The following is a 27,493-nucleotide window of genomic DNA, read 5'->3' as shown; positions in this document are numbered from 1 at the left end:
GGACAAAATGTCAAGCTTCCCTACCAAAAGGGCATCCTGACAGGGATTTTCCATTCCTCATTGACTTTAATGAGTTACAGAATAATGTGTACTCAATGTCTTTAGACAATCTGGTCTGCTCCAGGGGTCCATTTTAATCCTTCTTGTCCACACCACTAACGAGTTCTTCTGTTTCTTTACTACTTCAGTGAGCTTTCCTTCAAGATTTTATATAACATTTACTAAAAAAATACTCTATTCAAATTCAATGCAATCTCCAAATTGCTTACAGATAGTTGTCACTTTAAGTGGGTCCTAATTCTCTGCTAGTCTGAGTTATAGCTTCTTCTTTTTCCTTTTTAATATTCTGATTCTCCTCTCCAAGATCCTTGTTACAGGCCCAGGCTCATTTCAGTTTTTTTCAATCCTCCTTGTCTACACTATTAACTAGTTCTTATGTTTCTTTTCAACTATATTGAGCTTTACTTCACGAATTTGTATACCATTTACAGAAAAAAATCCTGTAATCAAATTCAAAGCAATCTCGAAAAAGGAGTTCCGAATTTGCTTACAGGTGCTGTCACTTTAAGTGGGTCTTAACCCTCTCCTAGTCTGATTTATAGTTTCTTCCTTTTCCTTTTCAATATTCTTATTCTCCTCTCCTTGAGTAAAAAGGAACTAAATTTAGTATAATAATACTTCTCGAACCATTCTGTTACAGGCTCAGCTCATTTCAGTTTTTTTCCATTTCTTAATTTGTTCTTGAATTTTCTCTGAAGAGATGGTCATGGGACCTATGACATGGGTCATACTGTTTCTTGCTCTGAATTTCGCTCCACTCAAGCCCATCTGTGCCGCCAATCAGGTTATCACTCTCTCTCTAAAATTCTAGTACGGTATAACATTAATTTTTAAGTTCACCAGTTTCAATTGATTTCTTGTAAGAAGGTGGAGTGGTCCTTAGTCTTTTCAACAGATTGATATCTACATTCTAACATACAACATTTAGTTGCATATTAGATTGCTTATATTGTTTTCATGCTTTAGAGTACAGGTGATTGATGAAAGTGAATTTCACTTGGTCAGAAGATTATCCTTTGTAACCTATCCTCCAGCTTGCTTTCTTTTCACTCTCTGAATCTGTGGGCTTATGAGCTATCTGACTACAACCCACCAGCTCCATGTCTAAGAATCTGACTGCAATCCCCGTGTTAAAGTCACACTTGAGTGTGTGGAACTATTAGTTTATCTCTATTAGAAGTTAAATGATCAAAGAGAGCTCAAACCTCAGATCTTCCATCTGCAAAATTACTTGGTTACTTGCTTGTTCACTGTAAGAAATGCATAACATTATTGTTGAGATACAGTTCTTGTTGTCATCTAGGATTTGAACTTAAGACCTTTTATTTGTTGCTCAAGTCAAGCTGAGCTACTGGCCTCCTTGTTGCTAGTTCATCACCGGTTCAAGTGTAGCTTATGTTCAACATGCCCTTTAAACCACATTACAAATGCTTGGAACTACTAGCCTAGCTTTGATATCATATGTTGAGCTACGACATTGATACCGTAATTGAGCTACTCAAAACTAAGACTTTCCATTTGTTACTAGATTAATCTACCAACTACTGACCCTCTGTGGCCAGTCCTTTGTAACCATTCCATCGCTGATCTGAATGTGACTTATTTCCAACAGCTATGACATCTTTCCTTTTCTTACCACCATCTCAATCCTTTAGATTCTGTATTATTTAGCTACATCAAATCTCCTATCTTCTCGCATTCCTTAATCATTTAGCTTGTGTCATGTCTCACTGCAACTTTTCTCCACTTCTTGGAACTATCTCAATTTATTGCAAACTCTATCCATTTTTTTCAATATCTCAATGCTCAGGAGCTCTCTTTATAGTTGTGCGCTTCAACAGTCAGAAGGTAATTTTGAAATGGGTAAATGAGATTTGAATCTGTGATTATCTAATCCAAAGAAGACATCTCTATCAATTTTCCTATCACTTCATTCAGAGATAAATGTAGTAAGCAATCCTTAAGTCTATCTGATTGCAACCTCGCTTCAATTCTCGATACTATTTGGGCTTTAATCAATTTTCTGTTTTTATAGATTTTTTAGGAAGAAAGAGCAGGCAGGTTGCCCTGTCAATAGCTTATCACTTTTTATAAAGGAAAAATGTACATAGCGCCTGACCGGGCAGACCACCTTGTCTTTCTCTGTTTTAATTTTTTTGAAAACCTTAGAGATTATAAGGCGGATCTGTCTCATTTGCGAAATCTAATTGTGGTTACAGGTTTCCATATGTTCTATATATAAAAAAATCTAATTTTGGGAGCATTGAATTAGCATATACATCTTAATGAAACCCTAACTTATAACCCTATTTGAAACCCTAACTTGTAAGAAATCATGTGCCAGATTATGATTGTATGTCTTAATATTTGCAGGAAAAATGTTCATATGTAGTAGAGGTGAAGACAGAGAAATCACTGAAATCATACATCATCAAAACACACGGGATCAAAGATCCTGTGCATGTAAGGTTTCGGGATAAAAATGGGATAGAGGTTTTCAAGAAACATCTGAACGAGGGAGAAGAAGAAAAACGATTTAAGCCTGGAAAAACTGATAATTTCAGTATACAGGGTGATTGCTTAAAAGATGTTGTCTGCCTTCTCAATTTCATGGTTGAAGGTGAAGATGACTGGACTCCCGAGACTGCAAACATCTACAAAACAAGTCTTGTTGAACCAGACAGTTTCAATTTTGGGAGAAAGCTTCCAGCCAGAGCATGGCATGGGCCTAATTACTGCAATTTACCTCAAGACTTGGGCTCTTCTCAATCAATCAAATATACTAATGGGGTAGGAAAAGATCAGGGGCGGCCGTCTTCCAGAAAACCTAAGCATACGAGTAAAAAGTTCAGCAATTTCTAAAAAATATTGCTGACTAAAAATGTAATGGCAATAAATAAGTTTATCATGGTTTTAGGTATAATATGTGGGAAGTAGTCTTGTTAAGCGTGTGGTTTGTTGGGTGTAGTTTGATATTGTGTTTCTGTATTATTAAAGTTCAGGTTGAGATTGCAAGCTTTTAAAGACTTTAGAAGAGTCTTGTAATAATGATAATGAGTTAATTATATGTTGGATCTGGTGATCTTATATTTTATTACAGGAAGCTATTATCAATGGAATTAGATTCTAACCTAAAATTTTTAAATTTTAAAAAAATTGTAAATAATTTTCTGATTTGAATAAATTTTTACCTTTTTTTATTATCAAATTTGTAAATAATGTGTATAACTTTTTACTAATAAATTTATATTATATTATTTATCAAGTTTTCTTTTTAATCTTTAGTATATAAAGATTAATTTTATTTAACCATTTTAATAGATTAAGATAGAGACATAACTATTGCTATATTTGTTCTTATTAATACATTTTCAAATAATTTATTATAGGGTTTATTCTAATCACATGAGAGCCATGTTTTGGATAAACATCGTGGTTATTATCACATTGATTTTCAAATACTTTATTATAGGTAGCATATTATTGGATTTATTCTAATCACATGAGAACCATGTTTTTGATAAACGCCATGGTTATAATCACATTGATGTTTATTTGGAGAGGCATCCTTGTGAACAAGAGAAAGCCACAAATGAATAATGAGACAAGAGATATTGGACTAGTCCTTAATAAGTGTCTACAAGTGTGGAACCTCTTGAGCAACTTTATCAGCTTGCACTTAGATATGTGACATAACACTCAAGTATATAATGGCTTTAGCATAAAGTCCTCTTTTCAACACATTTGGAAAATTAGAAAAGAAATTAAAAAATGGCCATACTGAAGATAGACGTGGTTGATTCAACAAATAATAATTTGGATATATATATATATATATATATATATATATATATATATATATATATATATATATATATATATATATATATATATGTCTAAATTATAATTAATTTAAATGAAAAATTATTAATGAAAACATACACAACAAAATTATAAAAAAAAATGTGTTCCATAGATCTATCAATTTTAATTACTCATGTTTTGTAATAAATGAATTGATCTTACTTTTACCTCAAAATATTTGTTATGAGGAAATATTTCTCATTAAAATACTATAAAGCAGAGGAAACAATTTATTAACAAATATTTAAAAATAAAGATAAATAATTTTTAAAAAGTGTAAAATATATAAATTTAAAATCTAAACATGAAATAAATACAATTTAACAACATATATGATAAGAACATCAATTATAAATTACAAGCTATAACTATCTATTGATTATTATTTTTCACACTTAAGTGTTGAATTCATTTCAAAACTACTTGGAATATTAGTTTATCACATAAAAGATTAATCATCAATGAATGGACTCAAATATCACATCTTCACTATTCCATTTCTTTCTCCACACTTTTGTGTTTCTTAAAGATAATTTCAAATGTTTCAAATTATTTCTTTAAATTTGTAGTAGCTTCTAGGTTATGCTATTCTTATAATCCTAACATGTTATGTCCTATACTATGGTTGAATAGTGTTGCAAAGATTCAAAAGAAAATTGAGTATCAAAAGACATCGTGCACCACACACAATTGAATCCATCTATAAATTCTAGGTCATATTGATAGAATAGAAGTCTTTCAATTGTGACACTTTGAAAATATTATAAATCAATTCGATAAATTAAAAGGGGCCACAAATTTATTTTTTGAAATTCATCTTTCCATATAACATGCCTTGCAAGCTTTAACTATTTATTGACATGCATTGCACCAACTACTTCTTTTAGATATTTTCAAGTACCTCAAAAAAAAAAAAACCATCTTTGATCACACTAACTCTATTGATCATAAAAACACAAATATTTTAAAATTATATTACAAACTCCAACCATAAAAATTAGAAAACCAAAGAAAAAGAAAGAAGATTGTGTTAATGATAAAATACATGCAAATGTGTCTATAGATCTTTATTAGACCTTTTCTCTAGTAGGGTGTCTATTGTGATAAATGATAAAAAGAAACAAATTTTAATGAAATTATATTCCCTAAATGCTCTATGTTCACCTGTAATTGACTAAAATATAGTGGCACAAAGAGAAAAAATTCAATCTTTTATATTTATATTTTTATTTTGGGAGTTCTACAATTGTAACCATATTTCTTATTCTTCTTGTGTTTTTTTTAGGTATTATGTGTCTATCATGCTCTATGTTGACAATATAGACTATCAAAATAATTATCCTTAGACAATAGTTTGAAGGATTTTGCAATGTGGACAAGAGTAAATCTATTAGTGGTGATTACTAAAAGAATATATCCATCATTTTATGGATCACTTTGGGCATCTTTATGGAGTTGTTAGCCCCATATCGTGAGTTCTTACCAAGCTTTACAAGAGGCAAGATTTGAAATTATCTGGCTTTGAAAAACTACATGAATTTGGAAAGGTAGGCTTATGCCTAAAATTGATTATTTCTTGTGGTGTGTGGTTTATAAAGGGTTGTTGTTAGGTGAAAGGCTCATTCATATATATTGGCTTTGCTCATCTTAAGTGTCTAGCTTGACATGGAGTGAAAACTTTTAATCAATTTTTTTTGGATTTACCTTTTCACAAAAGATGAACAAAAGTATATTTGTGGCTCTTTTAACCTTTCCATCCAAATCTTTTTGGAGAATTTTTTTTTTTGAGGATACAACTCAATGACACACTTATATAGTTAGAATTTAGGAATTTTAAATATATTGATTGTTACTTCTCTTTTTATTTATTTGATGTCGGAGCTTTGCACTCAACAAGACTTGATCCGTGGTGGGTTCATTCAAAGCCATTCAACTTCACCAATAGACCAAGGGCCCATTGACACTTCTCTCTTTATTAAAAAAGTGTAACAAAACTTGTATTTTTACAAATGCAAGGCAAAAAGGAGAAGCTGGCAATGAGGTTTCAATATATATAGTGTCTTGTCAACCATTGAGGTTGTGTACCATGTGTATAAATAGTATGCCACTAAATGACAATTTACAATTCACACCTTCAACTCCTCACTAACAAAGCCATCCCATTGTAGGGATTATTTTTCATGTTATTAGCTCTAAGACTGGTTTTTGTCTTCTCAAGACACATAGTCTAGACATGTGTAGTGTGCCACTCAGACGACTAGATAAAATGTCCTTATCACCTTAGCTATACAAAATCTATAGAACATTTGAGAGGCTTAGATTATTAAGCTAATAGAAACTATTAGCATGTAATTCCTCAACACAATTGACCTCTTTTCCCTTATAATATTGTTGCTAAAATTCTAAATTATATTCATTTTTAATTTGCTAAACTCTAAATAACAACTATAATATAAAGGAATCTGCAATTTGTATCAGATCTTGTTTGGTGGCCGTCATCAGAAATGATGGCACTGCAGTACAAATACAGCACCGTAGGGTATGCGTGGGCGCTTGACAACCCTTAATATCTTGCCTTATCCCAAATGCCTTATTTTCAAGGGTGAAATCAAAACCAAAAATTCTTCTTCTGGTACACTAAATTTCTTTCTCATTGAGAAGAAAACAAATCTTATCCTTGCCCCGAGAAACAGGGTACAATGTTTTTATTAAAGTTGATGCAGAATATCCTTTTTATAAAAAGATGCCACGTTTTTTTTGGGAGCTTCCCGAGTCCTTCGCAGTTAATGATCTTCAATAGAATTGATTAGTAAATGATTACATCATTTAGTGCTTATATATGATTCAAGTGTCCCTTTCTTTTTTTTCTTCACATGCACCACACTATTAAGATAAGGTGCGTTTGTTAAACCATACTAATCAACTTCCTAAGAGATTTTTGGATGTGGAAAATCGAGGGTGTTTTCTCGTATAAATAGAATGAATGAAGAGCTTGGCATTGCAAACCAGCTTAGTAAGTGTGCATCGTAGTAGCTCTAGTGTTAATTCTAACATGGCTTTTTACAAGATTTCATCTGCTTTTTTTCTATTCTTCTTGCTGTGGATTGCCCTTCCTTTCCTCTCTGTTGCTGAAATACCTCGAGAAATTGCTGAAAAGATCGAGCGTGTGAATAGAAAGGGAGAGCTTTATGGCCTCGTCGTTTCGAGCAGAGCTGAACTTGAAGTTGTTCTGGACGAGCGCTCCGGAACATTCCGTCCAGACAGAGAATTACCCACCATATATATCTCTGGTTTGTTGCCAACCCAATTGACTTCTGCTCTTCCCTTGTTAAAATTTAGATTTGATTTTCCTTTAGGGTTTTGGTTTCTTTACTTCACAACTATAAATTAATAGTTGATATTGGGCATTAATTGTGTTGCAGCGCGAAGGTTCCATGTGGGAGAAATCGGAGGGCGTAGGAGTCTCGTGGTTATGTGAGGAAGGGGAATGGTATACCCAAATTAAACTGTTATAACAATTTTTTTTTTATGCTTGAATAATTAATTTAAAAAAAATGTTTTGTTACAGGTGAATGCAGCACAGACAACACAGTTGATGGTGACACTGTTTAGAGTGAAGGCAGTAGTTGAGTACGGAAGAGGATCGAGCGCCAACCCTCGTAAACTCAACATCGGTGACGTGGCAATTCCCCGCCAATTTGCACAAACTGGCCTCGTCTTCTGGGAGGTGCTTACCCTAATATTTCTTCTCCATTCATCCTCTTAATATCTTGTAGCTGATACAACTAGTTTTTAACTAATTTTGGGTGTGGGATGAAATCAGAAATTTGGAGGCGATGATGAGAGATGCGATCGTGATATTGCAAACCTCACATTTTCTGACTACAGTGTTGGAAAATCAAGACGTCAAGTTGCAAATGAGCTTCAGAGTATTTATCCCCAGCGAGAAGAGGTTTACTCAATGAGAGGAAAGGCTGAAGAGGGAAGACCCCAATTCTGGTTGAATGTGGATAATGCTCTCTATACCACTGCACAACAGTTGGAGGTATTCATTTGTAAATGTTGCTTTCAATTTCATTAACATGCTCTGTAGATAATTGCGGGTATTCTTTTTAATTTGATAACTTTGAATTAACAGAAAGTGGAGCTTGATAAGTGCACGTCAGAGGAAAAAATGCCTTCTGTATGTCTGCAAGAGCAGCCAAGGATTAAAAGGGTTGAGAGGGGAAGCAGTTCCAACTTTTATGTGAATAACGAAGCATACAGAAACTTTCTCCGAGACCAACTGAATGTGGTCTCGATTGACACTTCAAGCGCCGCAATTGCAATGGTAGGATATCAATGTGGATAAGATACAATACACCTGTAGGATATAATTTTTTCTTTTATTGAAGTGATTGTGAGTAAATATGTGATTTGTGCAGGTGTGCGAGAGCGAGAACAAGCCGTTCATAGCAATGAGATCCATCACAGATTGTGCAGGAGGGTGTGTTGATGGAAACGACATTACTGTTATGAGGAATTTATGGCCTCACCATGCTCGCAAGGCAATCAACCAGATCTTCACCAATTTCGAATTCGTCGGCTCCAACATCCGTTCGGTTGCTTGAGACTTAATCCCGTGAAACGATATGGAGATGTATACATATATAGCTCCTGTGGCTGCTCGATCTATAAATATATATGTATGTACAATCTATATGAGTGTGTCTTAGCTGCTTCTGTCGCTGCAGAAGCTATCTTATTACCATAAATAAGAGTGGCTTAGAAGTCATCTTATTACCGTAAATAAGAGTGGCTTGTTGTAAACACCTCATCTGTTCTATGATTTACACTCTTTTCTTTTCTTTCTTCTTCTATAATGGTGTAAATAGTACTGAAATATCCAAAAACGAAAACCAGAAAACATAGAGACAAGAACAAACATTTGGAAATTCACACCAGCCAAGCAGTAGCAGAAGATAATTGAAATCCCGATACCTCGATCTAAACAAGCTTAACAACTCTAACCTGCACTTGCATATGAGTATAAGTAACTTTTACTAGTTTCATGACATCCTCCAACCTCTGTAAAATCCACAATGAGCAGACACTTATCATCACTAGTGTTGCCACTGGTGGATGAACATGCCTACATTGCTTCGAAAATCTTTTTGCCCCATCACTGTCACGCCATTCTCAGTTCACAAGTTGCCTCCATTTTTTTTGTCAAGTTTTACACTATTTGCAAAATGAAATGATATTCCATTACATATAATAACAAAACAAATTTTCCATTATTGACCAAAAGGAGAAGTCATTAAAAAAAGGAGCGCGGAGGTGGAGAGTGTAGTGTTAGGGTTTAAGGGGAGATTGGAGATTCAGGGGAGGATGGAGAAGAGGACGGGGATACGGATGAAGCAGACTGTAGATTCCAACGACATGGATTCTACGTATTTGGGGGTTGCCTTGGTCAAGTTTTTTCTTCTTTGTTGTGGGCGCATTGGTTGCCTCCTAGAGTTTGTTGTGGGTCGTCGAGATGTGGGTTGTGTTGAATGGGCTAAGACCCTGGCATGTGGGGTCTCTTGCAGGCCCTCTCTCTGGGCTCTTGGGGTTTTAGCAATCTCTAATCAAGCTAGCGTAGAAACTCTGTGTCTCGGGGTTGGGCCTCTCTGTGATCTGCTTTCTCCTATTCCTCCATTCTCTGTAGCAGTGTTGGTGGGGGTGCTGTGGTCTTGTGCCTGGTAGGTTTTTGGGCCTTGGATGCCATGAAGTCTTCGTTGGACCTATTCCTGTGATATCGTATGGTGTTACCCTGAGGCCCATGTTCTTCTTTGAGACTTTTGTGGCTGACCTTTCTAGGTGGTTTTATGCCAATGTGCCTTGATGTCTAGGGGCACTTGCTTTGGTGATTCCTTCTCCTTTTGTGGATGTCCTCTTGGATGTTTGGGTAGTGATGCTCCCTGGTTTATTCTCCCTTTCAGGGGATTTGGCTTTTGCTGTGTACTTTATTGTAGTGGACCTTTTGAAGGTAGCTCTTTTTACAGTGTTGGTCTTCATTGCTTCTCACATTTTTGGTCCTATTGAGGTGGATCATTTGGTGGGTTCTGATATGCTTTTCGTTGTTGCTGATCCTATTGAGGTGGTTTGTGTTGTGTTTGTTGGTGTTATGAACCTTGCTCGTGATCCTATGGAGATGGTTACTAAGGCAGATTATGGTCCCATAGGTCCTTTGGAGGTGGATCTTGTTGTTTTAGTTAGTACTGTTAGCTGGTTATTTTCCCTTAGTTTTGGTTTAGTTATTGATGATAGCTAGTTATTTTTCCTTTGGTTTGTTTTACCTATTGATGTTAGCTAGTTGTTTACCTCACACGGTTTCTAGGTGCCTTCCAAAACTTGTTGATTTTTGAGATCTTTGTGGTCTCTTTCCTTGTCTAAGAATGTCTCTGTTTAAGGTGGTCCTTCAAGAAAAAGGCTACAGGAAGCCTTTCAAAACCCACTGTTAGTTTTTTTGTCTCTGTGACTAGTTTGTTTCCAATGAAAGGGTTTTTGTTTGGTTTACGGTGCGAGGTTCCTTCCATAACCCCTATTTTCTAAATATGTGAAACTTTGTAGGGTTGGGACCCTTGTTCTTGCCATGTTGAGGTTCTAGTCAAAAGCTTCTCTTTCAAAAAAGGGTCTTTTCTTTTTTGATGCTCTGGTTGGGTGCTCTTAAGATCCTCTCTTTCAAAAAAGGGGTTCCTCGTTTTTGGTGTTGGTGATCTCATTCCTTGTGAGTTCCCCCTATTATGTTAAGGTTTTGGGCCATCTCCCACTTTAATCAATCAAAACAAGACACATTTTCCATGTAAACATGCTAGATTCCAAAATATGCAACTTGGCTTCCAAGCCAAAATTAGTTTAACAAATATATTATACAATTTTATCATTGATGTGTATATATATACATACATATATATGTAATTATGTATGTATGTATATAGACACAAACACACAAAATATTGTTTTAATTTTATTTTAATAATTAAATAAATAATTAACAAAACACTTCTCAAATTAGCCAACACATATGAATCATTGACTTTTCCTCTCCATGGATTTCCTTTGAACGCCCAGATAAATCCCTAAGCCTTACTCCCAACAACTTCGAATGAAAATGCATTAGGCTTGACATGGGACCAATTCTCCTCAAAATTTAAATGTCATAATTCCTTGTGGGGCATCTGATTCTTAATGTAATTAGCACAATTCACTACCTCAGCCTAAAATGTGACATTCATATATCCTAATACTAGATCATTCAATTAGGATTCTCCCACAATGTTTCGTTGTTCCTCTTGGTAACACCACTCTATTGAGGGGTATATGGAACTATAAGTTGATGTAGGATGCCATGCTCAGTGCAAAATTCTTGAAAAACTTGATTAACATACTCCCCTAATTATTTGTGTGTATTTGCTTGACAGAAAGACTAGACTACTTCTTCACAAATGCATTGTACTTCCTAAAGGAATCAAAGACATCATTCTTGTACTTAAAAAAGTGCACCCATGTACACATGGAAAAATCATAATTCAATGTGATCACATACTCGACCCCTAAAAGAGATGGAGTCGAAAAGGACATGAGGTCACTATGAACTAACTCCAAAGGTGCCTTAGCACCGATGTCTTTCCTTGAAGGAAAGAAATCCTTGACAAACACTATCTATGAAAAAAATATTAAGTAGACCAAGCACCAATCATTGAGTGCTCACCTTTTGTAGAATTGTGTATTTGACATGACCAACGCTTAGGCACCAAATCTCCATGTTCTATCAAAGATGAACCAAAAAGAGCTAAGCTTTCAAATCCATCAATGTGGTATAACTAATATGGAGGATCAACACTCCCATCAGTCATAATAACATTAATATCATGAAGGTCTTTGATAGCCATATGATGTGTGACCTCAACTATCTTACTCATGCTTGAATGAAAAATTTGATACACTCATAGATGGTTGTTGGAGATGTTAATAACAACAAGACCATTATGAAGATATTCAACCTCAAGCTGAATAAGGCCTTAGCCCATAATCATAATACTTCTTATGCTTTATCACACTACTCTTTGGGGGTGATTTATGAACCATACAATATTGTAAGGAAGAAAATTTCATTTTTTCTTTTTCTCCTTCCTTCCCTTTTTCTTTTCTTGCATTAGCAAAGACTCTTTTTCACTTTATGAGAGATATAGGTTTGTCTCTTTGTGGGAAAAAAGTCTTTCGCTTATTTGATAGAACTATTTATATTGAAATAACTAGCTTATTGTATCTTAGTAATTAATATAAATAAAATATACCAGAGACCAATTTGTTTTTATTTAGAGTTCTCTATCAGTTTAGAAAAGAAGCAAAAGCACGATCTCAATGAATCACACACTAAGCATAGCACTGCTCCAAGATGTTTAATTTTTTTTTTTTGGTCTTATATAATTTAAGATTTATAATTGGTTAGATTATAGAAAGATATTTCTCATCTTAAACAAAGATCCAAATTTTGATCCCCAATACTCCATAGATGGTTTGAACTGCATAATAACTGTAGTCACATAAATCTGTTCAATTTAATTAAATGAATATTTGCTATTTATTTGATTAAAAATCCACTAGCCATCAGTTAATTAAATTAATATTTAATTAATTCATCTTCAAACATTCTCCTATTAATTAAATAAATTATTCAATTTATTTTAATTAATTCACTATACCAAACTCACAATCAATTAAATGAATAAATCATATTTATTTCATTAAATCCCCTTTTTCCTCTTTTAAATAAATTAACATTTATTTAAATCATTAAAACCCCCCCAACTTGCATTTTCCTACAAATGCAAGTTGCACACACAAATTGAAATAGATGAATTTTATTTTAATTAAAATCCTATTTTGCCTCACCCACCAAATCCACTTGCATTCCTAAACCCCCTTCTAGATTCTTCTAAACCCTTCCTAATTAACCTAATCCATCCCCTAATTATTGTCACATTCCTAAGCAACTTGGAGTCACTTCTCAAAGACTTCAAAGTCTTTGAAAAACATTATATGCTTTGTGTGTTCAACAATTTAACCTCCAAAAGTCTTCCAAACCACTTATGGCTTTTACATGACCATTAATGGCTAGATTACATAACCATTTATGGTTATTTCAACTTGCACTCATGGGTCTCCTCAAGCATTTATTGCTTTGACCATGGTTATCCCTTTTGCCTTTTCACAAGAGTTTATCCATTGAATAAAAGCTTTATTCTTTGAATAAAAAATTTATTCACTCAACCCAACCTTGACCTTAACCCCCAAGTTGACTCCCAGGTCATGTCAAGCATTTAATGCTTATTCCCTCTCCTCTCAACCCCTTTCATATTGACACTTGTCATCCTGGGATTGGGTTGAAAGCCATCACATGGATTGAATATTCTTGACCCTTGTTGAGATTACTCAATCTCAACCATCCATTGCTCCATTTTTCCTATAAATAGAGCCCATTTCTTCATAATCCAAATCCTAAAAACTTGTATACATTTAATCTATAGGCATTTCTAGAGAGCATTTAGCATAAATCACTAATATCTTATCATTTTGGTTTAAAATAAATCATTTTAATATCAATAGTATCTAATATTAGCTTTTTATTCACATTTAGAGCAAATACTTCAATCTCAAGCCTCCATAAGCATCCATAGTGCAAAAAGCTGTTGAGAGATACACTAGTTTGGAACTTGGAGAGGAGAGGAACAAGGGAGAAGGAGCTAAGAACATGTTAGGAGGCATTTGGAGATGCCTCATCATATTTACTTTCCTAGTTAAATATTCTCTCATGCTTTTGGTATCTCTTTTGATATGCTTGTGTGGGAAAGTATTTTGTTTATGATTTCCGACACTAACAATTTGGCTTTTCTCCTTGTTTGTGTTTTGTTATCATGACTAACCTTCCCTTTTTGCAGAGCATCAATAACAATAATCAATTTTAGCTCGAAGGGGGCACTCTACCTTGCATAGCCGATTCTTGTGAGGCTCTCTCAATTCTGTTAAGATGCCCTTTAATTTTTATTTTAATACTTTCTACATCTGCCTTTTCAGCCAGTTCAATAGTTTTTTTCATTATTTTTCTTATTTCAATTCTTTCCTTTAGTTGTCGAAATATATTCCGCAAGAATTTTGGGTTCTCTATAAGGTTTCTCCACTTTTTCTATAGAAATGAAAAGCTCTCTTTTTACAGAATCAAGCATATTTTGTACTTCCTTTCTTAATTGCTTAATTTCTTCTTTGTCATCTTTTTTTTTTGGCCCTTTTTTTGATAAAAAAGTTTCCACAAATTGAAAGAGATTTAAAAAGGTTGTGGGAGTGAGTCCTATGGTGAGAAGCACCAGAATCAAATATCCAAGTAGCTAGTGAAGAAAAGGCCGATGCAAAAAAAAGCATGACCTTTGGCTATCTATGAGAAAGAAGACTTAGGGGATGAAGTACGATGTTGTTGCGTGGCCTCCTCTAAAGACTTTAGTCTCTTCCAACACTCAGTGATTGAATTTACCTCCTTGACACAAAAAATATAAGCCTCACTTGAATTCATCTTCTTCATCTTAGAGGAAGACTCACTATACTTAGAAGAAATATTAGGTGGTTTAATGGATGGAGAAACATAATCTAACCAATGAGTGGGCTTGGAGGAAAACTCTTACTACGCAATGAATAATGTCTCTTAGGCCTCAACTTATTCTTCTATTCTTCCTTATAGATGTATTTACTACAAAGAACTGAGACCTGGAACTAGAAAGTGAATCATGATGAGTCAAAAAATCATGTTGTCATGTCAAGTTCTCACAAAAGACCTCAAAGGAAGGAAACTCCCATAACATCCATGGTGGAGTAAAATGTAGAATCGAAGACCTAAAGAGGCCCTTGACGCTTTGACAAAATCATAAAGATGCACCCTTTGTCAGTTTTATCCTTTCCACAATCACGTAACATATATCTAAGTGACTTGAATTTCTCCATAAAGGAATCAATTAAAGGAGAGAAATCAGGTACTAATGTAGTGAAATCTATCTCTAGTTGTTGTGCCCTAAATTCATTAAATGTCCCACAAAGATCCTCAAGCTTAGTCCACATGGCCTAAGGAGTAGTGCACAAATCAAGGTAAAACAAGAGACTATTGAAAACATGTAAAGAAATAAAACCCAATCCTTACACATCTTGTTTCTTTTCTAGAAAATTTCAAATTGACTGGTTAGTTTTGGTTTGGTCTCATTTATTGTACACCACAAACCTCTGGATATGAGTAATCTAGTCAACTAGTCTTTCCAAGTATGATAACTATGGGGTGTAAGGTGTACATCAAAAGTATAATCATCCATAGGGTTGAGATATTATGATTATCTAAAATGTACAATTTGACCACCCCACACCAAGAAAAAAACAAACCCTTATGTAATTGAAATGACTAGGAAGTGAGCAAAAAAATTATGGCACTGGGACTGCAAAAATTAAGGCCCGACTTCAATGTCCCGGTACAAAAAATTGGAGCACAATTTGAAAAAGTTTGTAGCACCACTCAATCAGCGTCAGAACGAAATTTCCTATAATATATTTTTTGCATGATTTTGACTTTGTATGACCAAGCTATGGCCAGAAAACTAGAAGTAGGTCAAAAAATAAGCTAGGTCCAAAAAGAGAATATTTCTAAAATATTCCTAATTGGAAGAAATATGCCTTTGAATATTCTCTCCCCAAAGTAGAACTAAAAATAGATATCATGCCAAATTTTATAGGCACCACCAATATGAGAGGCTGACATCATGCACGTGCAAGTTTGGTATAGGGTACAACAGGTAGTGTCCTACATAGGTATTTTAATGCCCTTTTTAATTTTTGAAAAGAATTGCAAAAATTGTTTAATAAACCTATAAAAAAATTCTACATGGATTTTCACCACTGAAGTAGGGACCCAGAATGGTATGCTAGTTGATGTAAGCGGTAAATTTGTATAGATCTATACAAACTATATGAAAATTCATGCACAAAATTTAGACCCTAAAAAAATAGCTAAATTTTTCTACTCACCAAAATTGGCATTTGGACAAGTGATCTTAGGTTTTTTCGCTGATGTGCGCATGTTGGTGACATCAATTTCTCTTCAAAGTACCCAATTTTTTTTATGATCCCTAGATTTCGCCTCAATTATTTTGCCCATAGTAAAATTCACCCAAAACTGAATAGCTCAAATTTCGACAAAATGATAGCTAATCTGTAGGTTTTGGAAATTGTGAACACAATGGTGAGGCTTATTTTGCTCCAAAAGAATGAAAAAAATTCACTTCCATATCCACATAAGAAGGAAAATTTGGTTACCCTATAATGCTTCTAACAAAAGAAACCCTCAAATCTTGAGAAGGGGTTTATCAAATCCCGCTCTAATACCATGTTGACTTTTGCAATAGAAGAACCTATAAGATCAAACAACAAAAAAAGAACACCTTTCACAAATGAGAGCAGTCAGAAAGATATGTTATATTCCTCAAAACTAAATATTACAGAATGACTAAAACAATACATAATGACTTTCTTTATAAAAGAAAAGAGATGCCCTAATCTACAATTAGAAGAACTAAAAAATCATAAAGGAGCTAAATAAAGCTCAACTAAAGAACGACTAACTGAACTTAAGATAAAAAACATGACTCTAAATAGAATTCTCTACCAGTGATAACAAGGCAAAATTTTGAAAGCAAGTCACACCCAACCATACACACCTCCTTCCCAAAGAAAAGTTTTAGCCATTAAATTTCAAAGAAAAAATCAATTGAAATTCATATGTAATTAAAATTAAAATGCAACGCCAATTTAATGAAAATAGGTCGTCATTCAAAAAAGAACTAATCAAGTATAGATTGAAGACTTGAAATTAAATAATTACCACCCAAAATTTTCAAACCTTCAAGCTTTCCAAATTGTGCCCAAATCAAGCCACTAGAATGTGAAACTACCAAAAAAAAGGAGAGGTCAACACATATATGTCAAATGTGAGTTAGACCCCTTTGATTTGTATCTTTAGTAGCTAGAAAATAGGAGAGACTGACACCTTCAAATGATGTCTTCCAATGGTCCATACAATATACAATGCCAATAACATGTGAAAAAATAGCACAAGAATAAAATATGCCTCGAATAAAGTCTCAGATTGACTAAACACAAAATTAATAGTTTGATGCTAATAAATGTGATTCAATGCCAAAGTACTATGTGTTTGCACCAAAAAATAATTAGATGTTAGGAATGGGTGAATTGTAGCCAAATAAGGCATATCAATGCCAATGACAAAATAGTTGGAAATTGAGCAAAACATTTGTTGGTCAACATCAAATTCCAATAAAAAACTATAAAAAATTATAGATTAACTCTAAATGAGATCAAATCAATGCTAAAAATAGGTAGCTCAATAAAAAATATTGGTATGTTGAGCTAATAAATAACATTTTGAAACCAAATTTGGACGAAAATTAGAGAAAATTGTGGATCGATTACCAATGATTGCTCAAATTATTATTTCTCAAAATATACTAGTTTATAGATTTAAATGCAAACAAATGCAAAAATGTTGAAAGAATGTTTGATCTGCTCTGAAAGTCCCTATCAAGTCCTTCAAATCCCCCAACAAAATGCCTTCCATGCTCCTCCTTTGTTCCAAAGGTTTTCTTGGCAAGAAGGTTTTAGAATGCATTCCTTATTACAAAAAAATTGCACTAGTTGAAACATTCAATTAGTTGTGACCATCTATATCATCACCCGTCTCTTAGTTATCTACACATTGGAACCCTTTGGTGCTAGATAAGATGAAGATTTATCCTCACGCTTGAGGGTTCTTTGTTGTTTTCTATGATAATACGGATGACAGGGATGTTTTCCTTTCTATGGGCCTATAGAAATTTGACTCTCATGCTTTATCTTTACACCTTGGGACCCCATCTTTTAAACTCGTTATGGATTTTGCTGATATTTCCTCTACTTGGGTGCAACTCCCTTAGCTACCATTGCACTTTTGGTGCATTAATACATACAATTCCATTAGCCACAAACTAGGCCACTTTATCAAAGCTAACCCTAATACTAGTCTCTTTTTCTATACCTGCATCATGAGAATCTTGGTGGATTTAGACCTCTCCAAACCCCTTCCTATTAAGATATGTCTTAAATTTGATGATCTCTAGTGGAGGTAGTGCTTGGAATATGAAGGTATTCCATTCATATCTTGTCACTGCTTTGATATGGTGCACCTAGCCTCTTCTTGTCCTCATGGTCTTATCTAAATTCCTCTCCTACCTAGTGGAAGGATGTTGATTGGCACCATCTTATGTCTTTCTACTACTCTCAAACTTAGAATCCTCTCTAGCATCAAAACCCCCCTCTTCATCAACTGCCCCAACTTCTATAGTTCATGATGTTTTGACCCCTATGGCTCTTGCCTAGGTGTCCCATATTTCTCCAACTATAGCTTCCCATTCTCTTGTTGCTCCTACTCCTTTGATGGTGTCTGTCATAGATGGTCCTCTAGTTCATTTTGGTGTTCTGACGAGTATGGGACTAATTTCGTCCCTAGTCCTAATTCCCTTTCCATGCACTACCAGGTTCCTCTTTTAGGTTCAGTAGCTCCTCTCTTAGACTCTACTATTGTGTCAGTTGGTTCAAACATCACCATTCCTTTTGTTTCTCCTCTTAAGGATTCTTCTTGAAATGTTGTATAGAGAAAGAAAAAGGGCCATTATCTTCCCTCTCAAAGATCTCTGATTGTTCCTCTTGGCCAACTCCTTTTCCCTATTTTGGATCTGTAAGTTGTAGTTGTTTTCCAGCTATGTGGTTTATTTTCTAAGTTACCTAGGTGTAACCCTATTGTTCTCTTTGTAGATCTCATGTAAGTTGTCTAATCTGTAATAGGTTGGGGATCTTCCCCACTTACTTCAATAAAAAAAAAACATTAAAAATGAATTTAAACTTTTGAGAAAATTGTTCCATTTCAACATATGCAAAGATGCTTCATTTTTTATAGACTTGGGTTCGTTGTTATTACATAAACATTTTTGGGAGAAATTAAATGAATAAATAAAAAAATAAAGTTTACATTTAAAAATTTAATATATTTAAAATATTATATTATGTCATAATTTATTTTATTATTTCAACATGTATAAAAGATTTCCATTTTTATTTCTATGGACATATTTCTTATAAGAATTTAATTATTAATTATTCAACACAAATTAATAAAAGATAAATGTATAACTACACATTGAGCATATGATGCAATAATTTTAACATTCTTTCTATTACATCATATTTTGTTGATAGCGGTTTACTGAAACTTAGACATGGGCAAACATAATAGCCCAAACAACAACCCATTAACTATGACAATATAAATAGTTCACTACAATAGATTTCATAGCTTCACTATATTAGTTTTAAAAAATTTTGTCCTTCACCTATCATGGACACTAGAAAATCATTGCATTGGTTACAACAATCATTCATCCTATCATGGACACTAAAAATTTATTGCATTACCTTCACCGCTAATATTTTCATTGTCTTGTTGCTAAAACTTTAGATAAAATTTACCAATATAACCCATCTTAATCCAAAGAGGAAATAATTGAAATAGAAGGGGCTTCTAATGGAATTGGCCACATTTGAGTAAGGGACTAGTCTAGATTAGATTATCCTCCAACTTCCACTTCAAATTTGTTATCCTTTCGCCACTTGTTATAACAATGACTACAATGCCCATATGTGTGTTCCTATATACATAAGTTATGGTATCTATTTAGACCATTAATGTAACCAATTATAATATAACATTATAACCCCATATAACATTTTGACCCTTTTATTTATATTAATGCAAAATTTATTAGATAGTACAAAAAATGGTTTGAATGAAATCCCAGTCGACTGCTGCCTTGTCCCTGAACAATCCAAATCAACATCAAACCTTAAATGGATCGAAACTTGTCGATTTCTATGGAATACACTGTATAAAGGAATCATCATGAACGAAAGCTGGCAGCAACTTATGAATTGAGAATGACGTAATAGCGATGAGTCTAAAATATTTCTGAAGCATTATTGTAGGTTGTCTGCCATTCTTCTAATAATATAATTCCTGAAATTTTAAAGTTTACTTGTTAAATTATAAATACTAACTATCCATATTGTTATTTTACTATAACAAAAAAATTGATTCCAATTAAATGTTACACTTTTTTATATTTAACAGTTATTTGCTGTATGTGTTTATTTGCGTTAACATTGTATTCTTCAATTCAGTCATCAATAAAACCTTCGTTCTTTAAAATATATGAAAAAAAAGAGGTGATAATCTTCCATTAGGGAATAAGAGAACAACTATAATTGAAAGACGTCTGAAATTTGTATCAGATCTTGTTTAGGTGGGCAGTGTGGTACAAATATCACTATCCTCCTGCTTATCCTTATCCGTTTAGCAAATCTGATCCATATTCATTCCAAAGACGTCGTTTTCAAGGGTGAAATCAAATACCAAAAAATCTTCTTTTCGTACATTACTTCACATCCATTTTATTGAAAAGCAAATAAATCTTATTCATTGTCCCCAGCTAAAGGGCACGATGTTCTTTTAACTATAATGCTTTTCTTAAAAACTGGAGATGATGCAGAACGTCCCATTTATAAGAGGATGCCACGTTCTAGTTTGCTGGTTCTCAAGTCCTTTGAAGTGATGTGTGTCACTGTCAATGATCATGAATTGAATTCATTCTATTTCATTTAGTGCTTATTATATACATTTAATAGGTTTTGACACATTTTATCATGAACATGCTCACTTTGTTTTACTGTATCTTGTTTGTGAGTTGGAAGGTACAAGGAAAAAGAAAAATGGCCAACAATGATTGACGTCGACTGACATTATATGATTGCATGCATTCTACACTTTTGTCGATGATTTAACATATTCAAAAGGTCGTAAGGCTGACAGGTTTACTGAAATGGCAAGAGTAATAAAGTTATGTGATATATTCAATTTTAGTTAAATTTGTAAGTGTTTAGGAGTATGGAAGAATTTTAAAAAAATAGAGTAGCTTGTTAAAATTATGTAGGTATAGTATTATTTTTTATTAATAAATTATGTTGTTAATTTAAAAAAATAAATTAATTATATTTCAATATTAAAGAGTTTCGATATGATTTTAACATCATTTTAATTTTTACAACATTTTTTATGAATCTATTATCATATCATTTTTCTTTAAATGAAAAATCTTCTATAAATTTAGAAACATATATGTGTGTTAGATTGCTCTATTATTGAAAAATGAGATCTGTTTTGAATAAAGACTTCTAATTAAAACTTTATTACATTTGAGTATATTTCATTTCTCTAAAACAACTAGTAAATAAAACATAAATATAATTGAAAAAAAAATTTAAGTTTTTGATTACAAAACAAATAGGGTTTGAAGGGACTAGAAACCCTTTAACATAGAACTACATCAAAAAGATGCCATGAGTAAAAACAAAAGAATTATAGTCAAGGCAACAAAAGACTAGCAAAAAGCATAAAGCTAGCAAAAAGGTGGTGGAAAGGAAAAGGACAGTGGAAAGGAAGAAGCTAGTGCAAAATTTTTAGGGCGTCTGCAGCCTCAGTTTCCAATTGAGTCATGTTAAGAGCTATTTTCTTAAGCTCTTGGATTTCTTGATTTGCATATTTGCTCTGGTTCTTTTACAAGTCCTAATCGTTTCCTCTTATTTTTTTTCCAAAGCATCGACATCCACTATGGCACCTTCCTGATGGATATATTCAAGCTTTCCAACCATGGTGTTTATACTCTCTGTAGAATTCTTCACCACTTTGTGGCTATAGGTGACCAAGGAAATCAAATTCTCATTGACTTTCTGAAACCTATTCTCCATCTGACTCAATCTTCCCTCAAACTCTTTCTTAACTTTGTCCTCCAACTATGATAATTTGACATCATAATATTTCCTCATCTCACTTATCATACCCACCTTTTTTTGCATGGAATCCACAATTGACTGTCTCTGGTCCACCGTCCATTGTTCAATAGCTTGGATATCATATTTCTTGTTAATTGCTTGAAGTTTCACATTGATGTCCTTGATTTTATGAAAAACCCATTTAAACATTCTAGAGTTGTTCACCGCAACATCGCAGGCCATGGTTAAGACATAATCATGGTTCTCCCTTTCCAAGTTGAGGAAAGAGGAATTGGCATTAAGGTCCTTCGGAAAGGGTATTCTATTACTTCTAGAGGGGGTCGGGATAGACTTTTCTGGGATGGAGTTGTGGGATGACTAAGAGTTAAATATGAGGTAGAATTAGGGGAAGCTCTGCCTCGTTTAACTTTGTGTCCAATCTTCAAAGAAGACTTCGACCCAGAATCAGACTCATTCATGTTGACATTTCATTCTTTTTCATTAGAGGATAGGGTAACATGATCTTCCTCCTCAAACTTGCTAGCACCTTCTGGAACCCTAGTTGATGGGGCATGGTGGTTTTTGATGTGCTAAAGGATAAGGAAAAGAAATCCCCCATGAAGGAAAAATAATTTTTTTTTTCCTATGGTCCTTAATGCTAGCATTAATGGATGCCATTAAGAAGGGGAAAAAAATATTCACATTGTACCTAAAATAATTAAGAAAAACAAAATTATGCCTGTAGGCCCTAGTGTATCTCCCATCAAGGGTAATATATTTCATCAAAACAACAAGAATAGAGCGCCAAATAGATTTGATGTTACTCGTGTCTTAGCTGCTTTTATCCCACTTTGGTGAGGTTTGCCCTCTCCTTTACATTTCTGGAAAATCATTTAACAACATCGTCAGACATTTTTCTATCTCTGTAAAATTTTGCAACTTCCATTGACAGACCAATGACTTCGCCTATCAGCTTCTCATCAGTTTCCACCTTTCTACCCTCAATTTGAATTTTTCCATCTTTCAAGCCCTTGGTGATTTTTTTTGTGACATTTGCATGCTCTCCGTGCAATCTTTCTATGAAAGGGGTAAAGACTGACACGATCTAGAATTCGGCATATTGTTTTGTTTTTCATGAGCTCTTCACAATTTAAGAGTTCAACCCTTTGTTGGATTGGTTGAAGAAACCAAAATACTGAGGGAGGCGGGGGGGGAGGGGCAGCGAGTGAATCAGCATTCCCACAAATCCTTATGTAGGACTCATTTGTAATGCTTCTTGTGTAGGACATTTAATATCAGATCCATGGGTGCAAATCCCACCTTTTATTTGTTGCTTCTTAAATACCAATGTAGGTTGAAGGAATTCTAAAATGCCCTATTTTTGTAAGCCATCATATCCTTTTTCTATAAAAAATTTGAAACCTTTACATAGTTTTCAATAGGTATCCTAACATTATCGTGATCTGATTGTTCTAATATACATAGATTGTTGCAGGTTATATTTTTCCATTACTTTATCCTTGATGCTGGCCTTGAGCTTGGGTTTCTTGGAGGTGGAAGCTTTTATTGATGTGGGATTTATCATCACTATAAGCAAAAATTGGTGGCAACTTGTGAACTGAGAATGACGTGATAGAGATGGGTCAAGAAGATTTCGAAGCATTGTAGGCATGTTAATCACCTAGTGGCAACAATAGTGATGATAAATCTCTGCTCATTATTTACCTTTACTCTCAAAAGCTCAAAGATCGATGTTGCAATTGATAATACATTCATATTGAATCTCAAAATAGTTAAGGTAGATCTTAATTAATCTGAAAGTTGTATTTTCCATGTTAGTTTGCAAGATCGAGGTTTTGGGATTTTAATTATCTTCTGCTCTTGCTTGGCTGGTGTAAATTTCTAAATGTTTGGTCTCGTCTCTGTGTTTCGGGGTTTTCGTTTGTGGATATTTAAGTACTATTTATACTACTAGTTAAAAATTTCACCCCCCAAAAAAGGGTAAGTCATAGAACAGATGAGGTGTTTACAACAAGCCACTCTTATTTATGGTAATAAGATAACTTCTGCAGCGACAGAAGCAGCTAAGACACTCATATAGATTGTACATACATATAGATAGATCGAGCAGCCACTGGAGCTTAATATATATACATCTCCATTTCACGGGATTAAGTCTTAAGCAACCGAATGGATATTGGAGTCGATGAAAGCGAAGTTGGTGAAGATCTGATTGATTGCCTTACGAGCATGGTGAGGCCATAAATTCCTCATAACAGTAATGTCGTTTCCATCAGTACACCCTCCTGCACAATCTGTGATGGATCTCATTGCTATGAACGGCTTGTTCTCGCTCTCGCACACCTGCACAAATCACATACTTACTCACAATCAGTTCACTAAAAGAAAAAATTATATCCGACAGGTGTATTGTTTCTTATCCACATTGATATCCTACCATTGCAATTGCGGCGCTTGAAGTGTCGATCGAGACCACATTCAGTTGGTCCCGGAGAAAGTTTCTGTATGCTTCGTTATTCACATAAAAGTTGGAACTGCTTCCCCTCTCAACCCTTTTAATCCTTGGCTGCTCTTGCAGACATACAGACGCTTTTTCCACTGACGTACACTTATCAAGCTCTACTTTCTGTTGATTCAAAGTTATTAAATAAAAAAGAATACCCACAATTATCTACAGAGCATGTTAATGAAATTGATAGCAACAATAAAAAAAATACCTCCAACTGTTGTGCAGTGGTATAGAGAGCATTATCCACATTCAACCAGAATTGGCGTCTTCCCTCTTCAGCCTTTCCTCTCATTGAGTAAACCTCTTCTCGCTGGGGATAAATACTCTGAAGTTCATTTGCAACTTGGCCTCTTGATTTTCCAACATTGTAGTCAGAAAATGTGAGGTTTGCAATATCACGATCGAATCTCTCATCGTCGCCTCCAAATTTCTGATTTCATCCCACACCCAAAATCAGTTAAAAACTAGTTGTATGAGCTACAAGATATTAAGAGGATGAATGAAGAAGAAATATTAGGGTACGCACCTCCCAGAAGATGAGGCCAGTGTGTGCAAATTGACGGGGAATTGCCACGTCACCGATGTTGAGTTTACGAGGGTTGGCGCTGGATCCTCTTCCGTACTCAACTACTGCCTTCACTCGAAACAGTGTCACCATCAACTGTGTTGTCTGTGCTGCATTCACCTGTAACAAAACATTTTTTTTTAATTAATTATTCAAGCATAAAGAAAAAAATTGTTGGAATAGTTTAATCTGGGTATACCATTCCCCTTCCGCACATAACCACGAGACTCCTATGCCCTCCAATTTCTCCCACATGGAACCTGCGCGCTGCAACACAATTAATGCCCAACACCAACCATTAATTTATAGTTGTGAAGCAAAGAAACCAAAACCGTAAAGGGAAATCAAATCTAAATTTTAACAAGGGAAGAACAGAGGTCAATTGGGTTTGCAACAAACCAGAGATATCTATGGTGGGTAATTCTCTATCTGGACGGAATGTTCCAGAGCGCTCGTCCAGAACAACTTCAAGTTCAGCTCTGCTCGAAACAACGAGGCCATAAAGCTCTCCCTTTCTATTCACACGCTCGATCTTTTCAGCAATTTCTCGAGGTATTTCAGCAACAGAGAGGAAAGGAAGAGTGATCCACAGCAAGAAGAAGAGAAAAAAAGCAGATGAATTCTTGTAGAAATCCATCGCAAAATAAAGACTAGAGCAACTACGATGCACACTTACTAAGCTGGTTTGCAATGCCAAGCTCTTCATTCATTTCTATTTATAGGGAAAAACACCCTCGATTTTGCACATCCAGAAATCTCTTAGGAAATTGATTAGTATGGTTTAACAAACGCACCTTATCCTAATAGAGTGGTGCATGTGAAGAAAAGAAAAGAAAGGGACACCCAAGCATATCTTACAACATATTCCGCGTGATGTATACTGATGAACAGCAGACACAGCAATTTTTATCTTTTTGAGTTTTACTTTTTTACTCGTTTAGGTTTACAGTTAAACAAAGTGAGCATCTTTCAAAATGGAATGTGTCAAATCTACTAAATGTATATTATAAGCACTAAATGAATGTAATCCACTCCATTGAAGATCATTAACCTCGAAGGACTCGAAAACGTGTAAAACAAAACGTGTCATCCTTTTATAGAATTGGCTGTTCTGCATCAATGTTAAAAAAGCATCGTGCCCTCTGTTTCTGGGAGCAAGGATAAGATCTGTTTGCTTTTCAATGAAAACTATTTAAAGTAGTGTACTAGAAGGAGATTTTTTGGTTTTGATTTCACCCTTGAAAATAAGGCATCTGGGATAACGAATAGAGTTGCGCAACATGTAATTGTGATAAGGATAAAGAATATATTTAGGGCTGTCAAGCGCCCACGCATACCCTAGGGTGCTGTATTTGTACCATCGTTTCTGATGATGGTCACCAAACAAGATCTGATACAAATTGCAGATTCCTCTATATTATAGTTGTTTTCTTACTCCAAAAATAAAGTTCTCACTTTTCTATCTCCTTTTAATTGAATCAAAGTAATAAATATTGATGAAAGAAAAGAAGAATACACAGATTTAGCCAAAACTGTTAAATAATAATAATAAAAAAACATTTTAGGGAACCAATTTATTAATGAAAGAATTAAACAATATAAAATAATAGTGACATCAAATAATTGTTAATATACAAAGTTTCACATTTATTGAAAATGTACATAAGATTTTTTGTTTTTCTAATATTGAAATTAATATATATGGTTTGTAATAAAAAAAAAAATAGTTATATACAGTTCAGCAAAATAAAACTGAATATAATTTAGAAGTTTAGAAACAATATTATAAAGAAAAAGAGGCTCATTAAGAGTTTTTTATTAGGTTAATAATTTGATAATTTTCTATAAATCTTGTATAGCTAAGATGATAATGACACTATCTAGTGGTCTTAGTGTCACTCTACATATGTCTAGCCTATTGGCCTTTAAAAGACACAAATTAGTCTTGGAGCATGACCCCTACATTTGGATGACATTGTTAGTGAGGAGTTGAAGGTGTGGATTGTAAATTGTCATTTCATGGCACACTACTTATAGCACACAATAGACTACCTTAATGGTTGTGGAGACCCTATAAATATTGAAAACGCATAGCAAACTTCTCCCTTTTGCCTTCCATCTATAAAAATACAAATGTCGTAACACTTTCAAACAATGAGAGGAACAATACATAATATATTTAAAATTGAAAACAACAACTTTTCTAGGTTTTTCTAGCTAAAATTAAATAGCTACTCTAAGAAAATCCTAAATTATAAGTATGTGAGCATGTCATTGGGTTGTAAACCCAAAAAGAGAATTCCTCCAAGAAGGAAGATTTGGATGGAAAGGTAAAAAAAGTGACAAATTTACTTCCAATTGCCTTGTGTGTGAAGGCATGTCCATAAAAGATGATTAAAAGTCTTGACTCTATGTCAAGGTAGACACTTAGGATAAGAAAAACCAATGTGAGTGAGACTTTCAACTAACAACAACCCTTTACAAACCCC

General features: G+C 34.2%; 2 protein-coding genes and 1 pseudogene across 3 annotated transcripts; 2 read left to right on the top strand and 1 right to left on the bottom strand.

Annotated features, from left to right (window-relative positions):
• Positions 1–224: 224 nt before the first annotated feature.
• On the top strand, positions 225–3,154 carry LOC131051790 (embryo-specific protein ATS3). Of its 2 annotated transcripts, XM_057986391.2 has the most exons (3): positions 225–553; positions 701–844; positions 2,434–3,154. In XM_057986391.2, exons 2-3 carry the CDS (start codon positions 761–763, stop codon positions 2,920–2,922), a joined length of 573 nt encoding a protein of 190 aa, XP_057842374.1. In that variant the 5' UTR covers positions 225–553; positions 701–760; the 3' UTR covers positions 2,923–3,154. The 2 variants fall into 2 exon arrangements, with proteins under 2 accessions (XP_057842374.1, XP_057842373.1); XM_057986390.2 differs by having other exon boundaries at positions 225–844.
• Positions 3,155–6,901: 3,747 nt separating this feature from the next.
• LOC131051783 (bark storage protein A-like) lies at positions 6,902–8,771 on the top strand (annotated as a pseudogene).
• A 15,161-nt stretch (positions 8,772–23,932) lies between these two features.
• LOC131044020 (bark storage protein A) lies at positions 23,933–25,836 on the bottom strand. Its single transcript, XM_057977283.2, has 6 exons — positions 25,404–25,836; positions 25,204–25,271; positions 24,966–25,124; positions 24,648–24,869; positions 24,368–24,556; positions 23,933–24,273 (listed from the first exon to the last, which is right to left on the bottom strand). The coding sequence occupies exons 1-6, from the start codon at positions 25,708–25,710 to the stop codon at positions 24,088–24,090; spliced, it is 1,131 nt and encodes a 376-aa protein (XP_057833266.2). The 5' UTR covers positions 25,711–25,836; the 3' UTR covers positions 23,933–24,087.
• Between the last annotated feature and the right edge of the window lie 1,657 nt (positions 25,837–27,493).

This window comes from Cryptomeria japonica, chromosome 11, assembly GCF_030272615.1.
Source record: "Cryptomeria japonica chromosome 11, Sugi_1.0, whole genome shotgun sequence".
NCBI lineage: Eukaryota > Viridiplantae > Streptophyta > Pinopsida > Cupressales > Cupressaceae > Cryptomeria > Cryptomeria japonica.
The sequence above is the reverse complement of the archived record's forward strand: the minus strand, read 5'-3'. Positions and strand labels throughout refer to the sequence as shown.

Bases quoted from the DNA above. Each gene is read 5' to 3' on its own strand.
- LOC131051790 (XM_057986391.2), top strand. From the start codon at position 761: ATGGTCATGGGACCTATGACATGGGTCATACTGTTTCTTGCTCTGAAT. The intron at 845-2,433 runs GTTATCACTCTC...TAATATTTGCAG, and splicing joins CCATCTGTGCCGCCAATCAG to GAAAAATGTTCATATGTAGT.
- LOC131044020 (XM_057977283.2), bottom strand. From the start codon at position 25,710: ATGAAGAGCTTGGCATTGCAAACCAGCTTAGTAAGTGTGCATCGTAGT. The intron at 24,870-24,965 runs GTGCGTACCCTA...GGATGAAATCAG, and splicing joins CTGGCCTCATCTTCTGGGAG to AAATTTGGAGGCGACGATGA. The intron at 24,557-24,647 runs GTATTTTTTTTA...TTGAATCAACAG, and splicing joins CCACTGCACAACAGTTGGAG to AAAGTAGAGCTTGATAAGTG.